General features: G+C 43.9%; 2 protein-coding genes across 4 annotated transcripts in view; one reads left to right on the forward strand and one right to left on the reverse strand.

Annotated features, from left to right (window-relative positions):
* The window catches only part of GSAP (gamma-secretase activating protein), a 151,694-nt gene that overhangs the window by 90,064 nt on the left and 34,959 nt on the right, over positions 1-26,671 (forward strand). The window lies entirely within an intron of this gene.
* CCDC146 (coiled-coil domain containing 146) overlaps positions 1-26,671 on the reverse strand; it is a 160,177-nt gene that overhangs the window by 20,991 nt on the left and 112,515 nt on the right. Inside the window, exons 10-14 of the mRNA XM_075926722.2 lie at positions 11,338-11,433; positions 9,985-10,155; positions 4,143-4,231; positions 3,858-4,022; positions 1,613-1,837 (exon numbers count right to left, since the gene is read on the reverse strand). Coding sequence (XP_075782837.1) covers positions 1,613-1,837; positions 3,858-4,022; positions 4,143-4,231; positions 9,985-10,155; positions 11,338-11,433 — 746 coding nt within the window. The remainder of the gene's footprint in view (positions 1-1,612; positions 1,838-3,857; positions 4,023-4,142; positions 4,232-9,984; positions 10,156-11,337; positions 11,434-26,671) is intronic.

Below are 26,671 nucleotides of genomic sequence, written 5' to 3' on the forward strand. Positions count from 1 at the left end.
GGACAAATTGGAGAGATGGTCTGAGGTAAACAGGATGGAGTTTAATAAAGACAAATGTAAAGTGCTCCACTTAGGAAGGAATAATCAGCGTCACACATACAGAATGGGAAGCAACTCTCTAGGAAGGAGTACGGCGGAAAGTGATCTTGGGGTTATAGTGGACCACAAGCTGAATATGAGTCAGCAGTGTGATGCTGTTGCAAAAAAAGCAAACATGATTCTGGGATGCATTAACAGGTGTGTTGTGAGCAAGACACAAGTCATTCTTCCGCTCTACTCTGCACTTGTTAGGCCTCAGTTGGAGTATTGTATCCAGTTCTCGGCACCGCATTTCAAGAAATATGTGGAAAAATTGGAGATGGTCCAGAGAAGAGCAACAAGAATGGTTAAAGGTCTAGAGAACAGGAAGGCTGAAAGAATTGGGTTTGTTTAGTTTAGAAAAGAGAAGATTGAGGGGGGACATGATAGCCGTTTTCAGGTATCTAAAAGGGTGTCATAAGGAGGAGGGAGAAAACTTGTTCATCTTGGCCTCTGAGGATAGAACAAGAGCACTGGGCTTAAATTGCAGCAAGGGAGGTTTAGGTTGGATATTAGGAAAAAGTTCCTAACTGTCAGGGTAGTCAAACACTGGAATAAATTGCCCAGGGAGGTTGTGGAATCTCCATCTCTGGAGATATTTAAGAGCAGGTTAGATAAATGTCTTTCAGAGATGGTCTAGACAGTATTTGGTCCTGCCATGAGGGCAGGGGACTGGACTCGATGACCTCTCGAGGTCCCTTCCAGTCCCAGTATTCTTTGATTCTATGAATCTACATACTATTTCTGAAAGAACTCTTTGCAGCTACAGAACTTACTTTCTCAACCATGAAACTGACCCCAGAACTATTCTCATGTCTGTATAGACACTGATCTTTTGATCAGTACTCTCTCTTTACAAAATACATTTTAGTTTAGTTAATAAGAATTAGTTATAAATGGTTATTTGGATAAAAACTGAAATATGCATTAATTTGGGAGGTAATGTTTCTGATCCTTTGGGATTCATAGAACTTTTTTATATAATGAATAAGATTTTCAATAATCTTCATCATATCTGACTTGCATGTCTGGATGGAAGCCCAAAGTTGGGTTGCCAAAGGAACTGTGTTTTGGCTTCTAGTTATCAGGAAGGTATTTGTAGATACCGTTTTGTTCTGGCTTAGTAAATCTAAGTATTGGAATATCCACAAACTTTGGGGATTGTCTGCCCCATTCTTTAGAGTATGCCCTAACTGAGTAATCCTATTATGACTCCCCTGAAACCCTAGTCACAGAGGTTTCCTCCTTTTAAAAACATTGTTGATAGAAGGAAACAAACAAAAATTGCTGTGGCTAATGGTAGGCATGTTCCAGGACTATTTTCCATTTCAAAATTTAAACATAAAACTATAATCAGTTTATATTTATAGGCAAAATACAACAGTAGCTAACAATGAACTGCAAATGGACACCAGAATCAGATCCTATGGAGAAATGGTGTTTGTCATCAATTTCTGATTAGCATTGTAAATAAGTGAAATGTTGTGGAAGTGACTCAAGATGTTTTATATGCCAAATTTACCCTGTTTCTTACCTTTCATTTCGACGCAGAACAGCCCTTTCATATTTTTTACGTAGCTGTACCATTTCCTCTTCAATGTGAGTGATCATATTGGTGAGTCTGTCAACATCCAGTAACTGTTGCTCTCTCTTTTCCTTCATCTCCTGCAGAGTTGCAATAACTTTGCAAACATCACTTTGGATGCTGTCTTTGATAGCAATATTATTTGAATGCTTCAGAAGGTGTTTCTGCAGTTTTCTTTAATAAAATCAACAGAGAAAAGGTAAATTTTTGTAATTCCAATTCACACAATATAATAGAATCTGGATCTTCTCCTCTGTTATACTAATGCCCTGTATACCTCTCTGGTAGTACACAGGAACATTAAAGGGAGTGGAAACCACTCCCTGAGAATGCCCCTCATGAAGAAAGCCTCCCCACTCTATAGAACTGGATTAGGGCTCTATTATTCTTTTATTCCTCAGCTCCTCAGAATAAGAGGTGTGTCAGGTACATAGAAGGGCTATGTAGTGTGGCAATTCTCTACTTTGCAAGTTATCATAGAAGTGTAACATTGGTGCAAAATTTTCTAAATTTTTATGAAGTCTAGCTTTCTCTATTTAAATAATACTGAAATAATATCTTGCACAGCTCTCATGCCTAAATTAAAAGATCTCCAAGGCTATGTCTACATTGACAGCTGTTCTTGCACAAAAACTTGCCTGCTGTCTACACTGCATGAGCGTTCTTGCACAAGTAAATTTACAGTATAGCATTGTAAAACAGGGCTTCTTCTGGAAGAGTTATTCCTCTCCCCACGAGGAATAAGCCCTCTTGCGCAAGAGCTCTTCTACAAGAGGGCAGTGTAGACAGGCAACATGAATTTCTTGCACAAGAAGCCCCTATGGTTAAAGTGGCCATCAGAGCTTTCTTGCGCAAGAGAGCATCCACACTGGCATGGATGCTCTTGCGCAAAAGCACATCTCTTGCGCAAAAGCACATGGCAGTGTGGATGTGCTCGTGTGGAAGATTTTTTGCACAAGAACTCTTCTGCAAAAGAGTTCTTTTGCAAGAAGCCACCAGTGTAGATGTAGCCCAAGTGTTTTACAAAAAATAATCATTCCTCACCTCACTCTCATGATGGAGAAAATATTAACATCCTCATTTTAAGATAAGTAAACTGATGTAAAGGGAGGTTGAGTGACTAAAGTAAGATCAAATAGTGAATCAGAGACAGAATTAGATCTCATGATTCCCAGATATCTGCATTCTCTAACCACTGGATGATGTTCCCTCTATAATAAATTGGATTTCAGTTGCCACATGGTACATTCTTCTAAACTGCTAATAAGATGGTATGTAGAATTATTTTCCATTGCTAATTCAAATACCTATTTGTCTATGCTATTAATAAATTAATCTTAACAGACACAGGAGACTATACAGGAGGAAGTGTGATCTTATGGTTAAATACTAAATTAGGAGTTAGGTCTCCTGCATTCTATTCTTGGCTTCGTCATTGAGTAGTTCTGTGACATAGCAGTCACTAAGCCTCTGCCTTATTTTCTCTTTATGTAACTAGGGGTTAACAAGACTTCTCTACTTCACAAGGTTCTATGAGATTTCTTTAAATATTTGCAAAGAAAACTGAGGTAAACGCTGTTACAAATGTACAAAGTATTATTAAATGATGGACTGTATGAGATGGTTACATTCAATACGTCAGTTCCCTAAACTGTGCAGATGGCCAATGACACTATGATGTAAAATCCTGTTTCCCATGGAAAGACGAAGTAAATAAGCTTGGCACCAGACAGGTCCACGTCACCTGGATAAGAACAAAACTTATTGCCAAATGGTGGAATCACTGTGCAGCTACTAAAGCATCAGTAGCTCTGACTCTATGGAGTGCAATGGTCATTGGATATGAACAGAGGCAGATACACTGGCCTTTTTGCACTCCTCCCCTGACCCGCTTGACTCTCAAACCCAGCTGGGTAGAGCTGCAAACACAAAAAGGGCTCCACAATGCAAAATGCAAGACTTGAGTTCCACAACTCTCAGTGGAACTCCTGAGATCCTGCCTCCTGCCTACACATAATGGAACCACACCAGTATCTGGGACTCTTTATGACTACAGTTGATGTGGCAAGTTTTGAACAAGTCCCAGAGTACGACATCATCCATCAGATAAATAATGATATCCTAAGCCTTTAGAGGTTGAAGGAATCCAGAGGTGTTATTCAAAGGAAATATTTACTTTTACTTTGACACTCACCTTTCTTTAACTATAACATTGTCCCTTAAAATTTCCATCTCATTCTCTAGCATTTTTACCCTCTCTTTAATTTCAGTTGTTTTCTGGCGAGCAGTGTGCACCAAGTTTACACATTTATTTCTCTCATTTCGAATAACATCATACATTTTAGCAAATCCTTTGAGTCTGGAAAAATGAAAATATTTAAGGAAATTATTATTATAATGCTTATACACAAACCATTTAAATAGGTCATTGTTTTAGAAAGAGTGTTATTTCATATGGTATGTGTTATAATTCTCTTACTGTCTTTGGATTTCTTTCTTCTTCTTCTTATATTCCCTTATTTCAAATTCCTTTGTTTTTATCTCTTTAATAATGTTGTGGAGCTTTAACTGAAACATAAATAGCATTGAACATTTGTAATAGTTCACGATCTGCAATAGAATTCCAAATATGAAGTTGAAGATACTTGTTTATGTCATTTTAAATGACATAGGACAGATACAAAATCTTCATTTCCATAGATGACAATGAAGCAGTGAGAAGAATTATTCTAAAGACTCGTATTTTGTTCTAGCCACAGTAAAATCAGAGATGTCCTTTAGTAACCATAAAAAAGAAAAAAAAAAGCGTGTGTGTGGAATAGCTTCCTTTTAAAGACTGCTAACAATTACAGGGTACACAATTGACTTACACCAAGTCATTCAACAATATTAACTATTATTACTGTAGTTAACAGTCTGATGCTGCATCTTAAAAAATATCAGTCTTTCTTCGAGAAAGCATAGGGCTTGCAAGGTGCTGACTGATTCAAAGTTGCTGAATATCCTCTGTTCCCTCTAGTTTCAATGGGAGTTAAGGATACACAACACCTTTCAGGAGAAGCTGAATATCTTGAAGAATTGGTTGAAAATTAGTAAAACACTGGACAAAATTAATCCTTTCATTACGTTCCAGTAGAGTTGTACAAGGAATAAGCATGCCTCATTTGCTCTTATCCAAATTAAGTCTTTAACTCCCATTTCAGCAAGATTCCTGATAAAGTACAACTACAGTCTGCTATACGGAAACAAGCAAGGGAGGAATTTTGGGCAGGTGGGGGAAGGAGCAGCAAAAGAGCTCTAGCCTTTAGCAGCTCATTGTCTTAATTCTCTCAATATTTTTAGTCTCTCTCTCTCTGAGCTTGTTCTACCTCTCAGCATTCTTTCTTTTCCTTAAAGTCAATTAGGGCCACATTCTTATGGGTAAAACTTAAAAAACAACAAATAGTCTAGTAGCACCTTAAAGACAAACAAAACATGTAGATGGCATCATGATCTTTTATGGACATAGCCCACTTCCTTCAGCTGACTGGAGTATAATTAGGCACCAGAGAGTGCAGCTAGGCACCCAGTGGGATTTTCTAAAGTGCCCGGGCACTTGAATTTAGGAAAGGGATAAGAAATAGGAGAGAGCAGGGCAGCAAAAAACACAAAACAGAACTTTAGGGAGGACATGGAGAAAGAAAGTCTGTTGCTATCTCTCCCATTCCTCATGAGAATTGGTCAGGGTAACCAGTTCACAACTCTTCTATCTTGAGGCCTGCTATTTCCATTCTCACTTCCTTTATGATATGATTGTCTGAAAAGCACATGTCTTAAGTTGATTCCTGTCAGGAAGGCAGTAGCAGGTCTCTAGCTTCCCTAGACAGGACAGCTTCTTTACTTTGGGTTTGTATTGGTCCCGTCTGTTTTCTAGGTTCCAAACAATCACTGACTATTGGTTGGAGAGGTACATTTCTACGTTCTCCATTAGAGCCCTGGACTTTCTAAATGTTCTTCCAGATCTGCAACTGCCTGAGCATGCTGCAAGGTCTTCATTTTCTCCATTTTCCATGATGAAATGGGAGTTCTGTAGAATGTCTGGATGTAGAGTGGGACTCAAGGCATTGTGTAAGTCAGAGGGGGGCAAACTACAGCCCATGGGCATATCAGACTTGCCAGCCATTTTAATTTGGCCCTCAAGCTCCTGCTGTGGAGCAGGGACTGGGACTTTCCCTGCTCCATGCAGCTCCAAGAAGAAATGGCATGTTCCTCTTCCAGACTGCTCCTACATGTTGGGTGCAGAGAACTACCTGTTCTGTCCCCACCTCAAGCACCATCATCAAAGTTCCCATTGGCTGGGAACTGCGGCCAATGGGAGCAGAAAGGTCAGCAGCTGGTGTGTAGCACACAGAGCTGGCTTGCCGTATCTCTGTGTAAATGCTGGAAAGTGGACATGCCACTGCTTCTGGGAGCTGCTTGAGGTAAGTGCAGCCTGGAACCTGCAGCCCTGACTCCCCTCCCTGTGGCCCAAATCCCTGCCTCAACCCTGAGTCCCCTCCCATCTTCCAAACCCTTTGGTCCCAGCCCAGAGAACCCTCCTAAACCCCAAACTCCTCATAGCCAGCCCAACCCCAGAGCCCACACTTCTAGCTGAAGCTGTCACCTCCTCCCACACTCCAATCCCCTGCCCTAGCTTAGAGCCACCTCTCCAACCCTGAACTCCTCCTTTCTGGCCCCACCCCAGAGCCCACATCCAAAGTCAGAGTCTTCACTCCCTTCTGCACCCCAACCTCATTTCATAAGCGTTCACGGTCCTCCATTCAACTTCCATACACTGATGTGGCCCTTGGACCAAAAAGCTTGCCCAGTCCTGTTAAAAGTGGTGGTTTAAGTGGTTCTAGTTATGCTTTTGCTGGGTTATTTTGATCTGATATGTGGGAACTGATTAATCTGTTTATATAAACTATTTTTAAAAGATAGTCAAGTGTTCCCAGAACACTGGACAGGAATACTTAACAAAAATCTAAATAAATAAATAGGTTTGTCTTCCTCAATTGTTGAGCCCAAACTATTTACTTCTATGAACAAAAGCAAATATTTGGCATGAATTATAGTAACAAGGAAGTAACTGCAAAGAGCTACAAAGGAATCTCACAAAACCGGGTGAATGCTCTACAGAATGACAGATTAAATTTAACATTGATAAACATAAAATAATGAGCATTGGAAAACATAATCCCAACTATACATGTAAAGTGACGGGGTCTTCATTAGCAGTTATCACTCACAAAAGTGGTATTGGAATCATTGTGGACAGTTCTCTAAAAACATCCACTCAATGTGCAGTGACAGTCAAAAAAGCTAACAGACTTTTGGGAAGGGATACATAATAAGACAGAAAATAGCATATTGACTCTATAAATCCATGGTTTGCCCACACATTGAATACTGTGTGCAGATCAGGTCACCCATTTCAAAAAAGATATATTGAAATTGGAAAAGATCAGCAAAATTATTAGGGATAAAGAGTGGCTTCCATATGAAGAGAGATTAATAAAAGTAGGATTTTTCAGCTTGGAAAAGAGATAATTAAGGGGGATATTGAAGAAGTAAAAAATCATGACTGGTGTGGAGAAAGTAAATAAAAAAGTACTATTTAGTCCTCATAATACAAAAACAAGGGGTTACCAAATGAAATTAAGAGGCAGCAAGTTTAAAACAAACATAAGGAAGTATTTCTGCACACAATACATGATCAATCTATGGAACTCTTTGCCAGAGAATATTATGAAGGTGGCAGAGATAAAAAAAGAATATTATGAAGGTAGCAGAATTATAAATTAATAGAGAATAGGCCAGGATGGGCAAGAATGCAAAACCATGTTCTTAAATGTCTCTGCTGGTAACGTATGACAGGGGATGGATCAACTGATACTTACTTATCTGTTTTGTTAATTCCTTCTGAAGCACCTACCTTTGGTCACTATCAGAAGACATGATACTGGGCTATATGGACTACTTTTCTGACTCAGTATGACTTTTGTTCTGTTCTATTTCACAATCTTTTACCAAAAGGAAAATTAAGAATTATATTTTACAATAAGTTGCTTTTGGAATGAAGGATGATCCTAGTTTTCTTTGGATGCCTGTATCTTTCTCAAGCATGATACACAACTTCTATTATCAGAATTGCTAGACTGAGGTATCTAGATTCTGTCCCATTATTTTATACCTTGTTCTTGTTTTGAAGGTGAGTTGTGACTCTTAAGATCAGGTAGAATCTCTGAAATGTCATCACATTGTATTCTGACATGTTGACTATAACAGTTCCCCCCATGCTTTATGAAAACTGGCTTATGAATATAAATATGCATAACTGGAAGAAGCTTTTTAGACAAAATACCTCATGTAACCTATCAATTTTAATGTTACAATCTGCTGGATCTGTATATAAATATGAAGTGTGAGACTGTGTTTATAGTTTTAAATGTGATAATAAGAGCCATTACCAATGCTCCACCCCAGAAGCCTTAACTACTTGGTAATCAACTTAATGACTTGTAAGCAGCCTTGTTTGCCCTGTAAATCCAAAGGTGATGGGACTAGTAAGAAATGGCCATACTACCTGGTACTGGGACACATCTTGAACCTGCTAAATTTCCATGGAAGGCGTGGTTGTAAAACAAATGATTCCCACCCTGGGAGAGAGTCTATTTAAGCAATGGGAAGCTATCAGCCCTTTCTCTTCAGGTGCCATGAGAAAAGGCCTGGCACACCCTAAAGGATACAAAGAGCACTGGAGACCCAAGTCAGAGTGAAAGGGTTTGTCTCTGACTTAAAAATTATGCCTGCAATAAGAACACCTGTTTAGCGTAAGAATCTGCTTTCAATAAGTTTCTTAGGGTACATCTAAACTGCACCCTTAGCGCAAAATAAGCTGCGAAATCTGAGCTACGCAAATTGCGCAGCTTGTTTTGAGTAAATTTTGAAATAGTTTATTTCAAAATTTGATGCTATCTACACAGCACTTATTTCAAAATAAATCACTATTCTGAAACATCCTTTACTCCTCATGGAATGAGGTTTACACAGACATCGGAATAGCGAGCCCGTTATATTTTGAAATAATGGGCACCCTCAAAACACACGGAATAGGTATTTCAGGATACATCAAAATAATATTGTAGTGTATATGTAGCCTTAGTGAATTAGAACTAGCTATGTGTTTTCATTTTACTATAGTAACTTTCTTTGATCTGTCTGTTCTCACTTGCAATCACTTAAATCATACCGTTTGTACTTAATAAAAATACTTTTGCTTACTATGAGGCCACCCAATGTAAACAACTGTTACCTGGGGGAACAAGCATTGTGCATCTCTCTCTTTCATTGATGAAGAGAGTGAACATCCTCATGACCTTTCCTTGTGTGACATTTTGTGACATATGTCTACACTACCCCCCTAGTTCGAACTAGGGGGGTAATGTAGTCATTCGGAGTTGCAAATGAAGCTCGGGATTTGAATTTCCCGGGCTTCATTTGCATGATGCCGGCGCCATTTTTAAATGCCAGCTAGTTCGGACTGTGTGCCACACAGCTACACGCAGCACGAACTAGCTAGTTCGGATTAGGCTCCTTAATCTGAACTAGCTGTACGCCTTGTTCCACGTTCCACTAGCTAGTTTGTGCTGCGTGTAGGCGTGCGGCACAAAGTCCGAACTAACCGGCATTTAAAAATGGCGCCGGCCAGCATCATGCAAATGAAGCCCGGGAAATTCAAATCCCGGGCTTCATTTGCAACTCCGAATGACTACATTACCCCCCTAGTTCGAACTAGGGGGGTAGTGTAGACATACCCAGAAAGACATATTTATCTGGGGTATTGATCCCTTTTGGGAGTTGGTTTCCTGGGTGCTGGTGCCCTAGAACTGCATCCTCCCAGAGCTGAGGTGGTTCAGTGTCTGCATTGCTCTGCTGTGGGATAGTTACCCCAACACTGTGCCTTGTTTGGGGGAGACCAGAGGATCTGGTCCAGCAGGACAGGGTGGTGGGGAGCCACAGACAGTAAGAAGGAGGGTGTCAGTGGCATGATCAGCACACTGGGGAAGTCCCAAGGGGACTTCTGTGATCACACTCCATCACAATGACATTTTGGTGTAGTTATTACATTATGTCATAAAGTGTCAATAAAACAACATAATATCATGATATAAACCTCATGTTATCAAAGAATTCTCAAGAGATGTGGGAGCAGGCAATTATGCTGAGTGATCATTTTATTGCTAAGCAATATAATCATACTCAAGAACAGTTTTCCGATTAAATGAATCATAAGGTTTTACCTGGGCTTTTAAGAAGTCCTTAGATTTCTGTTCCCTTTCATCAGCCTTGATCTGAGTCAGGCGTGCAAGACTGGCTAACTCATCTCTGCAGTGTTCCTGCTCCTTAAAAAGTTGATCTTCTTCTGCAATACATTGTTCTAACATATGGGCCTCAATATCTGTTGTTATTTTCTAAAGTAAAACCAAACTTCACTTTAATATTAGTTATTTGTGAGCTGTAGTATCAATGCTGGTCAGTCCAAAACCTGAAATTTCCTTTTTGCTTATATATTCAAAGTCCAAATAAGAATTTTGGGCTACATTTTAAAAAATCACTACTATCAGACCCACTACATGATACCCTGCAATAATCCACCAAAATGTGTATTATGAATACAGTGGAATGTTTCTAGCCTATCCAGATTATTGAGCACGGAAGTAAGACAGCCAGAACATGCAGCAGCCTAAGCAATCAAGCTTTCAACACATCTTAAAATGCCAATAAACAGAGATGCTAATGAATTCTGGGATTGGCATAAAAAGAAAGAATCCTATATGGACAAGAAGAGGGCGTCATGAGATTTCTTTATCTGAAAAACACAATCTATGAGTCTAGTGAACTCATCATCATACTGCTAGCTGCACACCAACACTTTCAGATGGAATCAGTAAGGGTATGTCTACACTACCCTCCTAATTCAAACTAGGAGGGTAATGTAGGCATACCGCACTTGCAAATGAAGCCCGGGATTTGAATTTCCACGAGGAGTACAGCTAGTTCGGATTAGGAAGCCTAATCCGAACTAGCTACTCAGTGCCGCGTGTAGCCACGCGGCACGGGGTTCGAACTAGCCGGGATTTAAAAATGGCGCGCCTGTCTTATGCAAATGAAGCCCGGGAAATTCAAATCCCGGGCTTCATTTGCAAGTGCGGTATGCCTACATTACCCCGCTAGTTCGAACTAGCGGGGTAGTGTAGACATACCCTAAGTGGTTATTATAAGAAAACCACTTAGATTTTCCCAGCATGCATTAATACTGTTGCCGTGTGCCAAGTTGATGGCAAACAATTGACATGATTGCTGAATTGTGCTTGCTTTAATAAGATCATATCATGATAAATGAGAGAAGAACATTTTAATTAAGAAGAATATTTCTCTTCCATACTTCCAATTATAGTGAGAGCAAAATATATTTTAAAAATATGACAAATACTTGTACAGTGTTTTGAAATAAAAGAGATTCCATTGCACATTATCTCATTGGACACCAGCAACTAGACATGCTTGACAAATTTCTTGCAAAGAGCATTTTTATCTTATAGTTTGAAAGCTAGTTGCTGTAGAAAGAAATATGGGGAAGGAGAGCTGCTCACCTCCTGGGCCAGATTTCTCTTATTCGTCTCAACTTCTTTTTGAAGTTCTTTTCTTCTTTCTAACAAAGATCCATCATCTTTAGGGACAGCATCTACCTACAAAGACAAATCAAGCAAGCAAAATTATGTGAGAGAAGGTTATGAAAAGACAAACATAGACAGTGTCTGTCAGCTCGTTAGATTATAAGATCTTTGGGGCTGGAATCATCTTTTAGTTCTGTCTTTGTACAAAGCCTAGCATAATGGGGTCCCCTGATCCCTCACCATGGCTCCTTAACTTCACAACAATTTACCTGGGTCAGTACTGCCATTCCTCAGAATCAGTGTTTCATAAAACATGGTTCTAGTCTGATGACTATGTGAAAACATCACCTTCTAGCTTCATAGATAGCTTCTTGGTGAAATCCTGTCCCCATTGTCTTCAGCTTTACCATTGACTTAATGGGGTCACTGGGTCAGTATTTAACTGTACTATGTACTGCAAGTCATACGTGCTGCTTCTAGTGATTTTAATGCAATTTTAGAGCTTCTTACTCCTGTTAGTCTTGAAGGAGCCAAAATAAATAATAGAGTGATATACCCTATCTTGTTCATCTTCATAAGTTTTGTTTAGTCACTCAGATCTAAAAGCCTTAAGTTCCAATTAAATAACATTTGTGTAATCCCACTAAAAGCAAGCTTCAGTCAAGTTTGCAGTGCTGGCAGTTAGAAATAGTATTTTTTCACTTTTAAACTGAGTACAGGTTGAAACTCTCTTAACTGGGATTCTCTGGTCCAGCAACATTCATGTTCCAGAACGGATGTTTCAGGACCAGAGAGTGCCAATCAAGGGCTAGTGGCTAGGATCCCGGTAGGGCAGTGGGTGCCTGCAGCAAGCTGATGGTGGGGCCACCCAGCGTGTGACAGCAGGTCTGCTCAGTCGAGTTGTGAGACACATGCATGGCTGCCTGGTGGGGCTGGGAGCCATGGTAGGTTGGTCAGGCAGGGATCTGTGGCATGTGGCTGCTCGGCAGGTCCCAGAATCCCCAGTGCAACACTCGCGGCTGCCTCGCGAGTCCCAGAGTGGCGAATGCAGATGTCTGACTAGTGATGTCTGCCCAGCAGGTTGGCAGGGCAGCAGGGCTAGCAGGAGATGAGGTGCTGACATGGAGACTAGCAGCAGGGTGAGGAGCTGGCAGCAGGAGATCCAGAAATGACCTCTCCTGGTTAGGCCAAATCCCTTATCCTCCTTATGCCGGATCAGGGAGGTCCAATCTCTACTCTGGATCTGGAAGTGTCACAATCAAAATAAATACTGAACCTGAAGATGCCATTTTCAAAGTGGAAGCAGATATTCAGATTCAAAATTCTATATAATTACATAGATAGTAACAAATAATAATTTGTATTTACATGGCACTTTTCATTTGTGATTCTTAAATAGCATTATATAGGTGGATATTATTTCTTTTTATGGATGGGAAAATTAAAACACAGTAAACTGAAGACTAAACATTTTCAAGTGTAGCATCTGATTTTGGCATCTTCAGTTTTCGGGTGCCCAATCTGAGACAATGTTGGTCTGATTTTCAGATTTATTGAGCACCCACAATTCCATTTCAGATCAAAGAGAGATGAAAAAATCAGGCTCGAGGTCTTTGAAGTTGGACACCCAAAAACAGAGGCACTTACAATCAGTTGCCACTTCTAAAAAATTTGACCAAAGTGACTTACCCAAGGTCACAAAATAAGAAATCAGCAGTGCTGAGAAAATAACCCAGATCTCTGATTTTCACCTGTCTTCTCTAACCATTAATATATTTGCAATGAAATTACTGTTGAGGACCAACTACAGGTTGGTCCTCCCTGACCTGGCATCCTCAAGATCTGACTGATCCTGAACGAGGGAGTTAGTTGGACCAGGGGAGATTGCTGCCGACCCCCCTGCTTCTGGGCCACCTAGGTTTCCATTGGCCTGGTCCAGCTGCCAGCCCCTCTGCTGTGGGCCCAGCCCTGCTGCTGCTGGCCTGAATAGGCTGCCAAATATTGGCCCTGCTGCTACCAGCTCAGCAGCACTGCTAAACACTAGTGCTACTGTTGCCAGCCCAGCTGAACTACTGGATGCTGGCTCTGCTGCTGTTGATCTGGCAGGGCTGCCAGCTGCTAACCCTACTGCCACTGGCCCCATCTGGCTGCCAGCTACTGGCTCCCATGCTGCTGACCCAGCTGGGCTCCCAGCTCCATCACAGCTCCCAGCCACTGACTCTCCTGCCACCAGCTCCTACCCTCCTGGGATCCTCCTGTCCCTGGTCTAGGAACAGTTGTTGTCTGCCAGACAAGACAATCCTAGTTTTGACAGGTTCGTCCAGTATCAGGATCGATGGCTCTTACACATTTTGGTGATGATACTTAGAGACTGTTTGCCTCATCTATTAGTAGATCAGATCAAATATGTATAATGTTAAACAGCAATGAACCACTGATTGTCTCATAGTACAACATAATCTATTTTAAGTAAATCCCTTAACTTAGGTGGGGAAAATTATCTAGCACTACTTAAAGGGTGAAGAAGTTGGTACTCTTTGGGCAGAAATATTAGCTTTTTTGCATACATATTCACTAACAGATTTTAAAGTCACTATCCAGTCCTTAGACTTAAATAGCAAAAGATCACATCTAAAGTTAGTGCATTGTGGGCCTCAGCTCCCACAAAGCCAGAACAAAATTTGGCACTATTACTATTTGCTGCCTGTGTAGGACTGAAAAAAGGAAAGCAGAACTTGCGTAGTGGAAGGAAAAAACATTAGTGCATTGCAGGAGTCTCCAGGAATTAAAGATTAATCTTTAATTAAAGTTTGTCATGTGATGAAATCTCCAGCAATTCATCCAACCAAAGTTGGCAACCTTTATTACAGACAATGAAGGCAGTTCTCCTTCACACAGGATATCAGCATTTAGCAATAGCTGGCCTTTCACAACTTATTTTGAAGAAACAAATTTAGTACAAGTGTTCATGTTATTTCCTAATTCTACAAATTTGTTGTTCTGCAATGGCATGTAAATTTAGGTAAGACAAATTTTGGGCAAAATAAATTCACAGATCATATTATGTGCAATTCTTGTGAACATTTATCTAGGAATAATACTAAATAAAAATTGAACTTGTATTAAATCTGCCAAATAAGAACTTTAAAAGATGTACAGGTTGGACCTCTATAATCTGGATTTCTTTTATCTGACAACATCTGAGATTTGGCATCCCCATGGGTGCTCGTGGACTGGAGCACTGCAACTCCTCCCCCGCTCCTCCATTAACTTCTGGAGTACCACAAATAGCTCATTTGTGGTATTCAAGCTCAGGGAGGGAGGGAGAAGAGTGAGGATGAGGGGGAACACTTGGAGGGAAAGAGGCAAGGTGGCTGTGGAGCTCTGCAGCTGGTGGCCAGGAGTGCAGCCCTGCAGCTGGTGGCAGCAGAGGGGACGGCATTGACTGAGAGCAGACTGCAGTGTGGGGTACTTGGGGAAAGAGGCAGGATGACTGTGGAGGTCCGTGGCTGGGGCTGGGAGTGCAGCCCAGTGGCTGTGGGGCTTGTTGCATCCCCATGGGAGTACAGGGCTCTGCAGCCACCTTGCTTCTTCCCCTGAGTGCCCCCTGCTCAGCCCCTGCTTAGTAAAATGCTGGCTTCTGCTGTTGCCAGAAAGGAGACCCACAGCTGGCAAAAGCAGAGGGGCTGGCATTGACCTGGTCTGGCAAATTCCCTAGTTTGAAACTAATCAGGTCCTTAGGGTGCCATATCAGGGAGGTACAACCTATATGGTATAATGTTAATGTTTCAAGATGTTTTTCTATGAATAACAAAAAAATTAAAAGACTACTAAGGCTCAAACGTAAATTAACAAGAGTAAAACAAAGCAGAGTCAAATTTGTCATAATCCTCTAATCCCCAACACAGCAAGATTGCAGCTGATGCAGAGTAGTGGTGATTTAGTATATCTCATATGCTGTACCAAGGTAAGAGCTGCAGCAAAGGACTTACAGCCCCTGGGGAGGAAAGGCTAAGACTTTTTATACAATATTGCCAACTCTCATAATTTTATTGCAACTCTAGCAATTCTGGGGTGATTTTTACCTGTCTCAGGAAAACAATGAACAGCTGCCTAATCCTGAATTTTCCCTTATTCAAGATGTCCACCATCTTCTATTATGGCTGAAGCCAGCTACATTGGTGTCATTTCCCTACAGTCCAGCTGCATGTGGAAGACAGGCTGCCACCCCCAACTCTACTTCTCTGTAGTTTTTCCAGTTCTGGAATTGGAAAAAGTACAGAGAAGCACAACAAAATGATTAGGGTTATGGACAGCCTCCATATAAGGAAAGATTAAAAAGATTAGATAAGAGACAGAGAAAAGGGGATACAATAGCTGTCTATATACTAATGAATGGAGTAGAGAAAGTGAATATGGAATCATCATTTTCTACTTCCCTAACACATGAACTAGGGGGAACTGAATGAAATTACAGACCGGTAAGTCTAACTTCAGTACCGGGCAAATTAGTCGAAACAATAGTAAAGAATAAAATTGTGAAGCATGTAGAAGAACATAATTTGTTGGACAAAAGTCAACATGGTTTCTGTAAAGGGAAATCCTGTCTTACTAATCTATTAGAGTTCTTTGAAGGGGTTAACAAACATGCGGACAAGGGGGATCCAGAAGATATAGTATACTTGGATTTTCAGAAAGCCTTTGACAAGGTCCCTCACCAAAGGCTCTTGTGTAAATTACATGGCCATGGGATAAGAGGGAAGGTCCTTTCTTGGATTGAGAACTGGTTAAAAGACAGGAAACAAAGGGTAGGAATAAATGGTAAATTTTCAGATTGGAGAGGGGTAACTAGTGGTGTACCCCAAGGGTCAGTCCTGGGACCAATCCTTTTCAACTTATTCATAAATGATCTGGAGAAAGGGGTAAGCAGTGAGGTAGTAAAGTTTGCAGATGATACCAAACTGTTTAGGATAGTCAAGACAGAAGCAGACTGTGAGGGACTCCAAGAAGATCTCACCAAACTGAGTGATTGGGCAACAAAATGGCAAATGAAATTTAATGTGGATAAGTGTAAAGTAATGCACATCGGGAAAAATAACCCCAACTATACGTACAGTATGATGGGGGCTAATTTGGCTACGACAAATCAGGAAAGAGATCTTGGAGTTATCGTGGACAGTTGTCTGAAAACTTCCACACAGAGTGCAGCGGTGGTCAAAAAGGCAAATAGGATGCTAGGAATTATTAGGAAAGGGATAGAAAATAAGACACAGAACATTTTACTGCCCCTGTATAAAACTATGGTACACCCACATCTTGAATACTGTGTACAGATGTGGTCTCCTCACCTCAAAAAAGATATTTTGGCCTTGGAAAGGGTTCAGAAAAGGGCAACTAAAATGATTAGGGGTTTGGAACAGGTCCCATATGAGGAGAGGCTAAAGAGACTGGGACTTTTCAGTTTAGAAAAGAGGAGACTGAGGGGGGATATGATAGAGGTCTATAAAATCATGAGTGGTGTGGAGAGGACCGATAAAGAAAAGTTATTTATTAGTTCCCATAATAGAAGAACTAAAGGACACCAAATGAAATTAATGGGTAGCAGGTTTAAAACTAATAAAAGGAAGTTCTTCTTCACACAGCATGTTGTCAACCTGTGGAACTCCTTGCCAGAGGAGGCTGTGAAGGCTAGGACTATAATAGAGTTGAAAGAGAAGCTGGATAAATTCATGGAGGTTAGGTCCATAAAAGGCTGTTAGCCAGGGGATAAAATGGTGTCCTTGGCCTCTGTTTGTCAGAGGCTGGAGAGAGATGGCAGGAGACAAATCGCTTGATCATTGTCTTCGGTCCACCCTCTCTGGGGCACCTGGTGCTGGCCACTGTCAGTAGACAGGATACTGGGCTGACCCAGTACGGCCGTTCTTATGTTCTTATGTTCTTATGTTAATAGGCAGCAGGTTTCAAACAATCATAAGGAAGCAATACTTCACACAACGTACAGTTGCCCTCTGGAACTCATTGCCAAGTGATGTTGTGAAGGCTAAAAATTATAGCTGGGTTTCAAAACTCATTTCTTTATGGAGGATAGGACCATCTGTGGCTATTAGCCAAGGTGTCACGTATGCAATCCCATGTAGGCCGGATCCAACATAACACACATTCAGATTGAGCCCACACCAAGGCTGTGTCTAGACTGGCCAGTTTTTCTGGAAAATCAGCCGCTTTTCCGGAAAAACTTGCCAGCTGTCTACACTGGCCGCTTGAATTTCCGCAGAAGCACTGATGATCTCATGTAAGATTGTCAGTGTTTTTGCGGAAATACTATGCTGCTCCCGTTCGGACAAAAGTCCTTTTGCACAAAAGTTTTGCCCAAAAGGGCCAGTGTAGACAGCCCAGATTTGTTTTCCGCAAAAAAGCCCCGATCGCGAAAATGGCGATCGGGGCTTTTTTGCGGAAAAGCGCGTCTAGATTGGCATGGACGCTTTTCTGCAAAAAGAGCTTTTGCGGAAAAGCGTCCGTGCCAATCTAGATGCTCTGTTCCGAAAATGCTTTTAACGGAAAACTTTTCCGTTAAAAGCATTTCCGGAAAATCATGCTAGTCTAGACGTAGCCCAATAGACTAGGCTACCAATGTCCTATAGCCCAGCGAGACCAGCAGGCTGCCGTGGCCCCACATATCACTCAAAACAGTTAGTTTCTCATACCAGCATGTTTGTCTCTGTGCAGTGTGCACACCCCACAAAGAGGTTTCTATGCATTGCCTCCCACTCTCAGCACAATCCTCGCAGCTCCCATTAGTTGTGCTTGGACAGGACAACTTTGAATATGTGTGTTTGTAATTCATCTGCCCTAAAAATTAGTAAATTCTATGTGTATGAATACTGATTATTAATTAGCTCAGTGGATCTCAAGCTGTTTATTATACAGCCCTTCTTTTAGTAAAGAAATAAACTAGCAGGGGAAAGAGTCCAGACAGTAATAGAGAATTGAGGGCAATTTATCTACCTCAGGGGGAGGAAGGTAAGTGGGAGTCTCCATATGAGCAGCCAGGGAGAGGTATTCATTTTGTGTGCATTGAAGGTTAATTTTTCAACCCTAAATTATTATTATTGTTGTCAGGAGAGTAGAGGAAGGTCAAAATCAGCAGATCGAAAAAAACATTAGATTTTTTTTTAAAGCTCATGCTTTTTGAGGGGTTGTCATGATTTTTGAACTGTTGAGAGGGTCTCTTGATATTGGCAGTATTGCTTTGCACCTTTGCACCTTCCTGATCCTGCATTGTTCTGTGGTCTTGAGAAGACCTCACTCAGGTCCTGCCTCTTAGGTCTGGCCAAGCCATTCTGTCCAATCTCAGCAGGGCTGTGTTCTGTGGCAGCTCCCTGGCACACACTCTATGATAGAGCTTGACTTGTACAGTGCCTGCTGCAAATTAATTTTCAGACTGTCTTTCTGCTGCTTGTGTGTTATTACATGATATAAAGGGGAAGGAGCAGGGGAGAGGATCTCACTGGATATGGTGATTTTTAACACTGAATGTCATTGATTTCGTCAATTTGAATTTGACATTGATTCATTGTGACAAGTGATAGTTCTTTCTTCAGCCACATAGAAGAGATAGGGGTGCCAACTTTCTAATCACAAAAAAACAAGTACCCCTTCTTTTAGGCCCCACTCCTTCTCCAAGGCCCCATCTCCAACTTTCTCCAGCCTTCCTCCCTCCATTGTTCACTCTCCCTCACCCCCTCTCACTTTCACTGAGCTCTGGCTGGGGTGAGGGTTTTAGAGCACAAGAGGGGGCCAGGGCTGGGGAAGAGCATTAGGGCATGGGTGTGTGGGCTATGGAAGGGAATTTCACTATGAGGGGGCCATGGGATTGGGGGGGGGGGAAGAGGTTCAGGGTCCAGGATCCTGACAATGCTTACTGTGGTGCCTAGGAAGTAATGGCCAGGTTCCTGCAGCACCTAAGCACATGGGTAGCCAGGGAGGCTATGTTTGTTGCCCTGGTGTCTGCAGGCTCTGCCCCTGCTGCTCTATTGGTTGAAATTCTGGCCAATGGGAGCTGTGAAGCAAGTACTCTGGGGGTATGTCTAGACTACATGGCTCCATCAATGGAGCCATGTAAAATAGTTTACTTGGCATAGTCAAAGAAGTGGGGATTTAAATAATCCCTGCTTCATTAAAATAAAAATGGCTGCCATGCTGTGTCGATGATCAGCTGATCTGGCACAGCGCGGCAGTCTAGATGCGGCGCGTTCAACAAGGGAAGCCTTTGTCGACCGCTCCAGTATGCCTCATGAAACGAGGTTTACCGGAGCGGTCGACAAAAGGTTTGTTGACCGTGCCGCATCTAAACTGCCGCGCTGTGCTGGATCAGCTGATCGTCGGCACAGCGCGGTGGCCATTTTTATTTTAATGAAGTGGGAATTATTTAAATCCCTGCTTCTTTGACTATGCCGAGTAAACTATTTTACATGGCTCCATCGATGGAGCCATGTAGTCTAGATGTACCCTGGGTGAGGGCAGAGAGCATGGCCACCCATGTGCTTAAGGGCCACAGAGACTTGGCAGCTACTTCTGAGAACCACATAGAGTCAGGGCAGGTAGAGAACCTGTCCTAGCCCTCAGCCTCTGATGTACTGCTGACTGGAGTTTCAAAGATCCCTTTTTGACAGGGCATTCTGGTTGAAAACCAGACACCTGGAAACCCTGGATCTCATGCCAGATGAAACTGGGCAGAAGTTTACTATGTCAGCTGGTTAATGCATTTACTACTTAAGCAATACTTCAAATAAGCTGAGTCTGAAATGTATGTCTTGCATAATCCTTGATTGGAAAACAACTTTGCGTGCATTTTTCTCTCTCGGATCGTGTCACGAGGTGACTAATAAGCAGTGAGGTGAATTCAGAGGAAAATTACTTTTTGTTTATGCAATGGTGAGTGAGATAGAGGAAGTAAAATTATTATGTAATAGTTACAGCTTTGTAAATTTAAACAGTATTTTGTAAATATTTCTGCCCCCAAAACATTACAATGGCCATGCAAAATGGAAATGAAATTGTACTAGTCTTAGCATATCTGCTTATTAGCCTTTTATTAAGATGATACTTTATTATCCCTGTCAAAAATAATTACTTGGCAAGGGGAAATTAGAATTTTGCAAGACAGATTTACAATTTTCAAAAGACAAGAAAAAGCCAGCACAAGACTCAGAACAATAGTTCAGGAAGGGAGAGTATGGGTATGTCTATACTACATAGTTATTTTGAAATATCTTATTTCAAAATAGTTATTTCAAAATGCTTATTTCGAAACAATGCGTCTACACACAAAATGCATTTCAAAATAGCATTTTGCTATTTCGAAATAGCACGTCCACACTGAGAGGACACTGAATCGCATTTAAGGCCGGCTGGAACCAGGTCCGGCAGGACATCAGGTCAGGAGTTACTTTGTGTGGCTGCTGCCTGAGGCTGTCTGAGTCCTGTGCTTAAAGGGACCCCCCTGGACATCCGGTTCTCAGGTTTCCCTGCTTGCTTGCCTACCTTGATGAGGGACAGCAAAGCATTTTGTCTCTGCGTGCTCTTTTTGCCCTCACTTGGGACACAACAGCACTCTGCAACATGGAGCCAGAGCTGCCCCTGGGCACTCTGGTGCTACTCGTGGACGCGTTGCTGAGAGCCTGGCTGCACTTTCTGCAGGCTGCCATCCGGGAGGTCCATCGGGGGGCTGTCAGTATCCAGGAGGCCCTGATTAGGCCTCCACCCTGAGGAGCACTAAGAGCCTCCCTGGTTTGCCTCACTGGGGGCATGTGCCTCATTTCTCCCTCGGGTCCTTCCACTTACCCCTCTCTAACCCCCCTTTCCTGATGTCAAATAAAATACATGTATTTTCATTAACACAAACTCTCTTTACTTAACAAAACTGGGGGTGGGGTGGAGAATGAAACTCTGGTGAGACTGGAGGAAGGAGGAGGGAGAGGGGAGAAGAAAGGGTAGGAGAGGGGAGGGGGAAACCTGAGAAGAGGGAGCTGGAAGAGGGAAGCACTGGGAAGAAGGGGGAGGAGAAGTTCAGGGTTCAGGGGTGGGGATCTTGCCGGACCAACTTGATTGTCATGCAAAACTGCTCCTGGGTTCTCATGTGGTCTTTGGTGGCCAGGCTAGCAGCTATTCTGCCATAGACGGCTGCATTCCTCCATCTAGTGGGGAGATCATGGACCTTAGGGGCATCCCCCACAAACCGGAATAAGGTCCATGATCTCCATCCTGGACCAGGAAGGCGCCCGCCTTCTCTGGGCCCTGGCAGGCTCCTGGGAGCTAGCAGACTGCTTCTGGGGAGCGGTGGAGGGCTGGCTGCCAGTGGCTTGCTGGCTTATGTTTTGGGGCCACTGGGTCAGGGGCTGTGACTGCTGGCACTGGGCTGGCAGGCTTGGAGCTGGCACAGGCACTGTGGCCAGAGTCAACCCCTTTAAGGGCTCCGGGGAGGAGGGAGGGAGAGGAGTGTTCTTGGTTGAGGCTGGAGTGGCCACCAGGGCACCTGGGAAGACTGGAGGCTCCCTATTTCGATGTAAATGTCCACACAGCACTTATTTCAAAATAGCTATTTTGAATTTGGCTTTATTCCTCGTGGAATGAGGTTTACCAAATTCGAAATAAGCACTCCACTATTTCGAATTAATTTCAAAATAGCAGTTTGGCTAGTAAAGTTATTTCGAAATAATGGCTGTTATTTCAAAATGACTTTGCTGTGGAGACATATCCTATGGGAACAACTAGCAAGCAGAGGAAAGGAGAGAAGAATTCCTGGGAGCAGTGGAATTGCTTAAGGAGAGATTTGAAGGAGGAGAAAGAGGGTTGTCAGTAAACAAGATGAATTAGATCAGTGTTTCTCAAACTGTGCTATGCCGAGCCCCAGGGCTCCATGAAACTTCTCCAGGGGCTCAGCGAGGTTGACAAACTGGAAACATCGATAGGTACAACACATATAATCAGTGGACCGCTGGGGCTCGGCATACATTTTTACACATGTAAAGGGCTCCGGAGCCCAAAATGTTTGAGAACCGCTGAATTAGACTGTTCTTGTTGCAAGGGGAAGAGTGACGGAAAGTATGAGTGTGAAAAGAAGACAACGAAAGTGATAAGGAGAGTGGACTGGGAGAAATGCAGGAACAGGGAACGAAGAAAACATAGGGGAGAATACTTTTATTCCTAATACCAAACATGAAATGGTGCCAATTCCTGAAATCAGGTTAAAGGAAAGAAACTAATTTACTGTAACATACAAGGAACCTGCACAGTACAAAAGGAAGTGTGCTTTAGTGATTTAAGTAAAGAACTGGGAGACATGTAATCATGGGTTCCAGTCATGTCTGTCACTGATTTCTTCTGCGGCCTTGAGCAAACCTATCAGCTGTTTGCCCTCTCCTAAGTGGGGTTTATTATACCTTTAAGCCCCGACTCAGTTTGCTAGACCTCCATCCCCCTAAAACCTACCTCTTCAAACAGCCTACAAATCCTGTTTACTCCTAAGCAAAGATTCCAGTAAAATTGTGGAACTACCAGATATGTTTAACGATCTGTTGTTAGTCCACACAGCTTCATGTTGCTCCTTAACCTTTCCCTGTATTATACTGTTATGCTGTCGTCATAGTTAGTAAGGTCCTCTGGGTGAAGAGACTATGGAAATGCGAAGTGCTCCACTTAGGAATGAACAATCAGTTTCACACATACAGAATGGGAAGCGACTGTCTAGGAAGGAGTACGGCAGAAAGGGATGTAGGGGTTATAGTGGACCACAAGCTGAATATGAGTCAGCAGTGTGACGCTGTTGCAAAAAAAGCAAACATGATTCTGGGATGCATTAACAGGTGTGTTGTGAGCAAGACACAAGAAGTCATTCTTCCGCTCTACTCTGCGCTGGGTAGGCCTCAGTTGGAGTATTGTGCCAGTTCTGGACACCGCATTTCAAGAAAGATGTGGAGAAATTGGAGAGGGTCCAGAGAAGAGCAACACGAATGATTAAAGGTCTAGAGAACATGACCTATGAAGGAAGGCTGAAAGAATGGGGTTGTTTAGTTTAGAAAAGAGAAGATGGAAGGGGGACATGATAGCAGTTTTCAGGTATCTAAAAGGGTGTCATAAGGAGGAGGGAGAAAACTTGTTCATAAAATCATAGAACCATAGAGCTGGAAAAGACCTCAGAAGGTCATCAAGTCCAGTCCCCTGCTCTAGGCAGGACCAATCCCAACTAAATCAACCCAGCCAGGGCTTTGTCAAGCTGAGTCTTAAACACCTCGGCTAAATCTACATTGGCATGATCTTGCGCAAATACTCTTTAACGCAAGAATTCTTGCGTTAAAGTATTTGCGCAAGAGAGCGTCTACACTGGCATGTGCCTCTGCGCAAGAGATGTGCTTTTGCGCAAGAGCATCTGTGCCAGTGTAGATGTTCTCTTGTGCAAGAAAGCTCCGATGGCAATTTTAACCATCGGGCTTTCTTGCGCAAGAAATTCATGTTGCCTGTCTACACTGGCCTCTTGCGCAAGAACAGTTGAGCAAGAGGGCTTATTCCTGAGTGGGAGCATCATAGTTCTTGTGCAAGAAACACTGATTTCATACATTAAAACGTCAGTGTTCTTGCGCAAGAACTTGCGGCCAGTGTAGACAGGCAGAAAGTTTTGGCACAAAAGCGGCTGCTTTTGCGCAAGATCGCGTCAATGTAGACACAGCCCTCTAAGGATGGAGAGTCCACTAGGTAACCCATTCCAGTGTTTCACCACTCTCCTAGTTAAATAGTTTTTCCTAATATCCAACCTGGACCTCTCTCACCACAACTTGAGACCATTGCTCCTTGTTCTGCCATCTGTCACTACTGAGAACAACCTTTCTCCATCCTCTTTGGAACCGCCCTTCAGGAAGTTGAAGGCTGCTATCAAATCCCCCCTCCCTCTTTGGTTCTGCAGACTAAACAGACCCAACTCCCTCAGCTTCTCCTCATAGATCATATGCTCCATCCCCCTAATAATTTTGGTTGCCCTCCGCTGGACCCTCTCCAATGCATCCACATCCTTCTTGTAGTGGGGCGGAGGGGGCCCCCAGAACTAGACACAATACTCCAGATGTGGCCTCACCAGAGCTGAATAAAGGGGAATAATCACATGTCTGGATCTGCTGGCAATGCTGCTCTTAATGCAACCTAATATGCCATTAGCCTTCTTGGCTACAAGGGCACACTGTTGACTCATATCCATCTTCTCATCCACTGTAACCCCCAGGTCCTTTTCTGCAGAACTACTACTTAGCTGGTTGATCCCCAGCCTGTAACAGTGCTTGGGATTCTTCCGTCCCAAGTGCAGGACTCTGCCCTTGTCCTTATTGAACCTCATCAGATTTCTTGTGGCCCAATCCTCCAATTTGTCTAAGTCACTCTGGACCCTATCTCTGCCCTCCTGCATATCTACCTCTCTCCCTAGCTTAGGGTACGCCTACACTACAGCGCTAATTCGAACTAACTTAGTTCGAATTAGTTAATTTGAACTAAGCTAATTCGAACCAACGCATCTAGACTAAAAAACTAGTTCGAATTAGCATTTTGCTAATTCGAACTAGCATGTCCACATTAAGTGGACCCTGAACCGGGGTTAAGGATGGCCGGAAGCAGTGCCGGCAGGGCATCAGATGAGGACTTAGAGCGTGGAGCTGCTGTCTCAGGCTAGCCGAGGGCTGTGCTTAAAGGGACCCGACCCCCACCCCGGACAGACAGTTCTCAGGGGTTCCCCGCTTGCAAAGCAGTCCTGGCTTGGAGTGCCTTGAATGGCCACACTGGGCACATCACAGCACTCAGCCATCAGCCCGGCTGCACTTGCCGCAGGCTGCCATCCATGGGGGGGGGGGTCAATCGGGGGCTGAAGGAGAGCTTCCACCCCGAGGAGCCCGCAGAGCCAGCCCAGTCCTCCCCATCGGGGGCTCGTACCCCATTCCTTCCTCACCTCCTTCCACTTACCCTTCCCTAGCCCCCCTTCCTGATGTACAAAATAAAGGACACGTGTTCAAAAATAGAAACTCTTTTTATTGAACAGAACTTGGGGAGACTGGGAAAAGGAGGTGGGAGAGCGGAAGAGAGAGGGTGGGAGAGGAGAGGGGGAAAACTGGGAGGAGGGAGCTGGAAGGGGGAAGCCAGGGAAAGGAGGGGGTGGGGAAACTCAAGGATCAGGGGTGGGGGTCTCGCTGGGCCAACCGCCTCCCAGCATGGCGAGGGAGGGGGCCGCGGCATCCCCGGGGGGATGGGGTGGAGGGTGCAGAGGTTGAGGTGGGGGGTGTGGACATTGAGGAAGAGGGTGTGGGGGTTGAGGAGGAAGAGGTGGGAGGGGGGGCAGGAGTGGGAGGAGGGACAGCAGTTGGGGGGGCAGCAGGCGCAGGACCGGCACGGGGCACCATGCTCTGCAGCAGGACCTGCAGGTTTTTGCTCAGCCCTCGGACGTCAGCCAGCAGCTCATGGCCTCCAGTGTGCGGTGCACGGCTCGCAAGGACCCCAGGTGCTGGTCCCAATACTCCTGCTTCATGCTGGCGGTCCGGAGCAGGCCGTGGGTGCGGGAGCATGTCCCGGGCGGGGTGGTGCACCCTGCACGAGCAGCTGGTGCAGCTGTAGAGAAAGAAGAGAAGTGGTTAGTTCTCCCTGGGGACGCAGAGGATGATGCCCAGCTCTCTCCCCCACCTCGCAACGTGAGGGTGACCATGTCCTGCACCGTCAGAGCTGCTGTGCTTGTACAGAGGCCATGGTCAGGATGTCTGGCTCTCCCCCGGACTGGGAGCTGCCCCAAGACCGCACCCATGTCCCTGTGCCATGTATAGTGTGGCCGGGGCAGCGGGGGGGGGGGGGGGGGGAGATGTCCCCTGCCTCCGTGTAGAGGGGACATGTGAAGGGAAAGCACCCTGCTGGGTCCCGCCCCGGGGTCAGGAGCATGTCAGGTCTCTTCGCACAAGCATGTGCCTATTGGGCCATGGCCCCTGGGTGTCACACAGCTGGAGCCACCTGCCCAAGGGTGGCATGGCACGTGCTCGCACGTGCACAGGTGTCTGCGTGATCCATGGAAGGCATGGCCCACGTGCGTGGTCTCTGGTCTCCCTCCCGCCTCCCCCCCCCGAACTACGTAATTAGAACTACTTACCCGGTACGGTCTCCCTGGATGCTGGGGCATCCTGTGGTGGCCCCTCCGATGTGCCCGGGTCAGGGCCCTCTGGTCCCGGCTCGTTGTCCCCCGGGCTGGCACGGACTGCCCCGCCCCCAAGAGTCTGTCGAGGGCGGGGAAGTAGAG

The sequence above is a fragment of the Pelodiscus sinensis genome, chromosome 1 (assembly GCF_052426305.1).
Source record: "Pelodiscus sinensis isolate ZL-2025 chromosome 1, ASM5242630v1, whole genome shotgun sequence".
Lineage (NCBI taxonomy): Eukaryota > Metazoa > Chordata > Testudines > Trionychidae > Pelodiscus > Pelodiscus sinensis.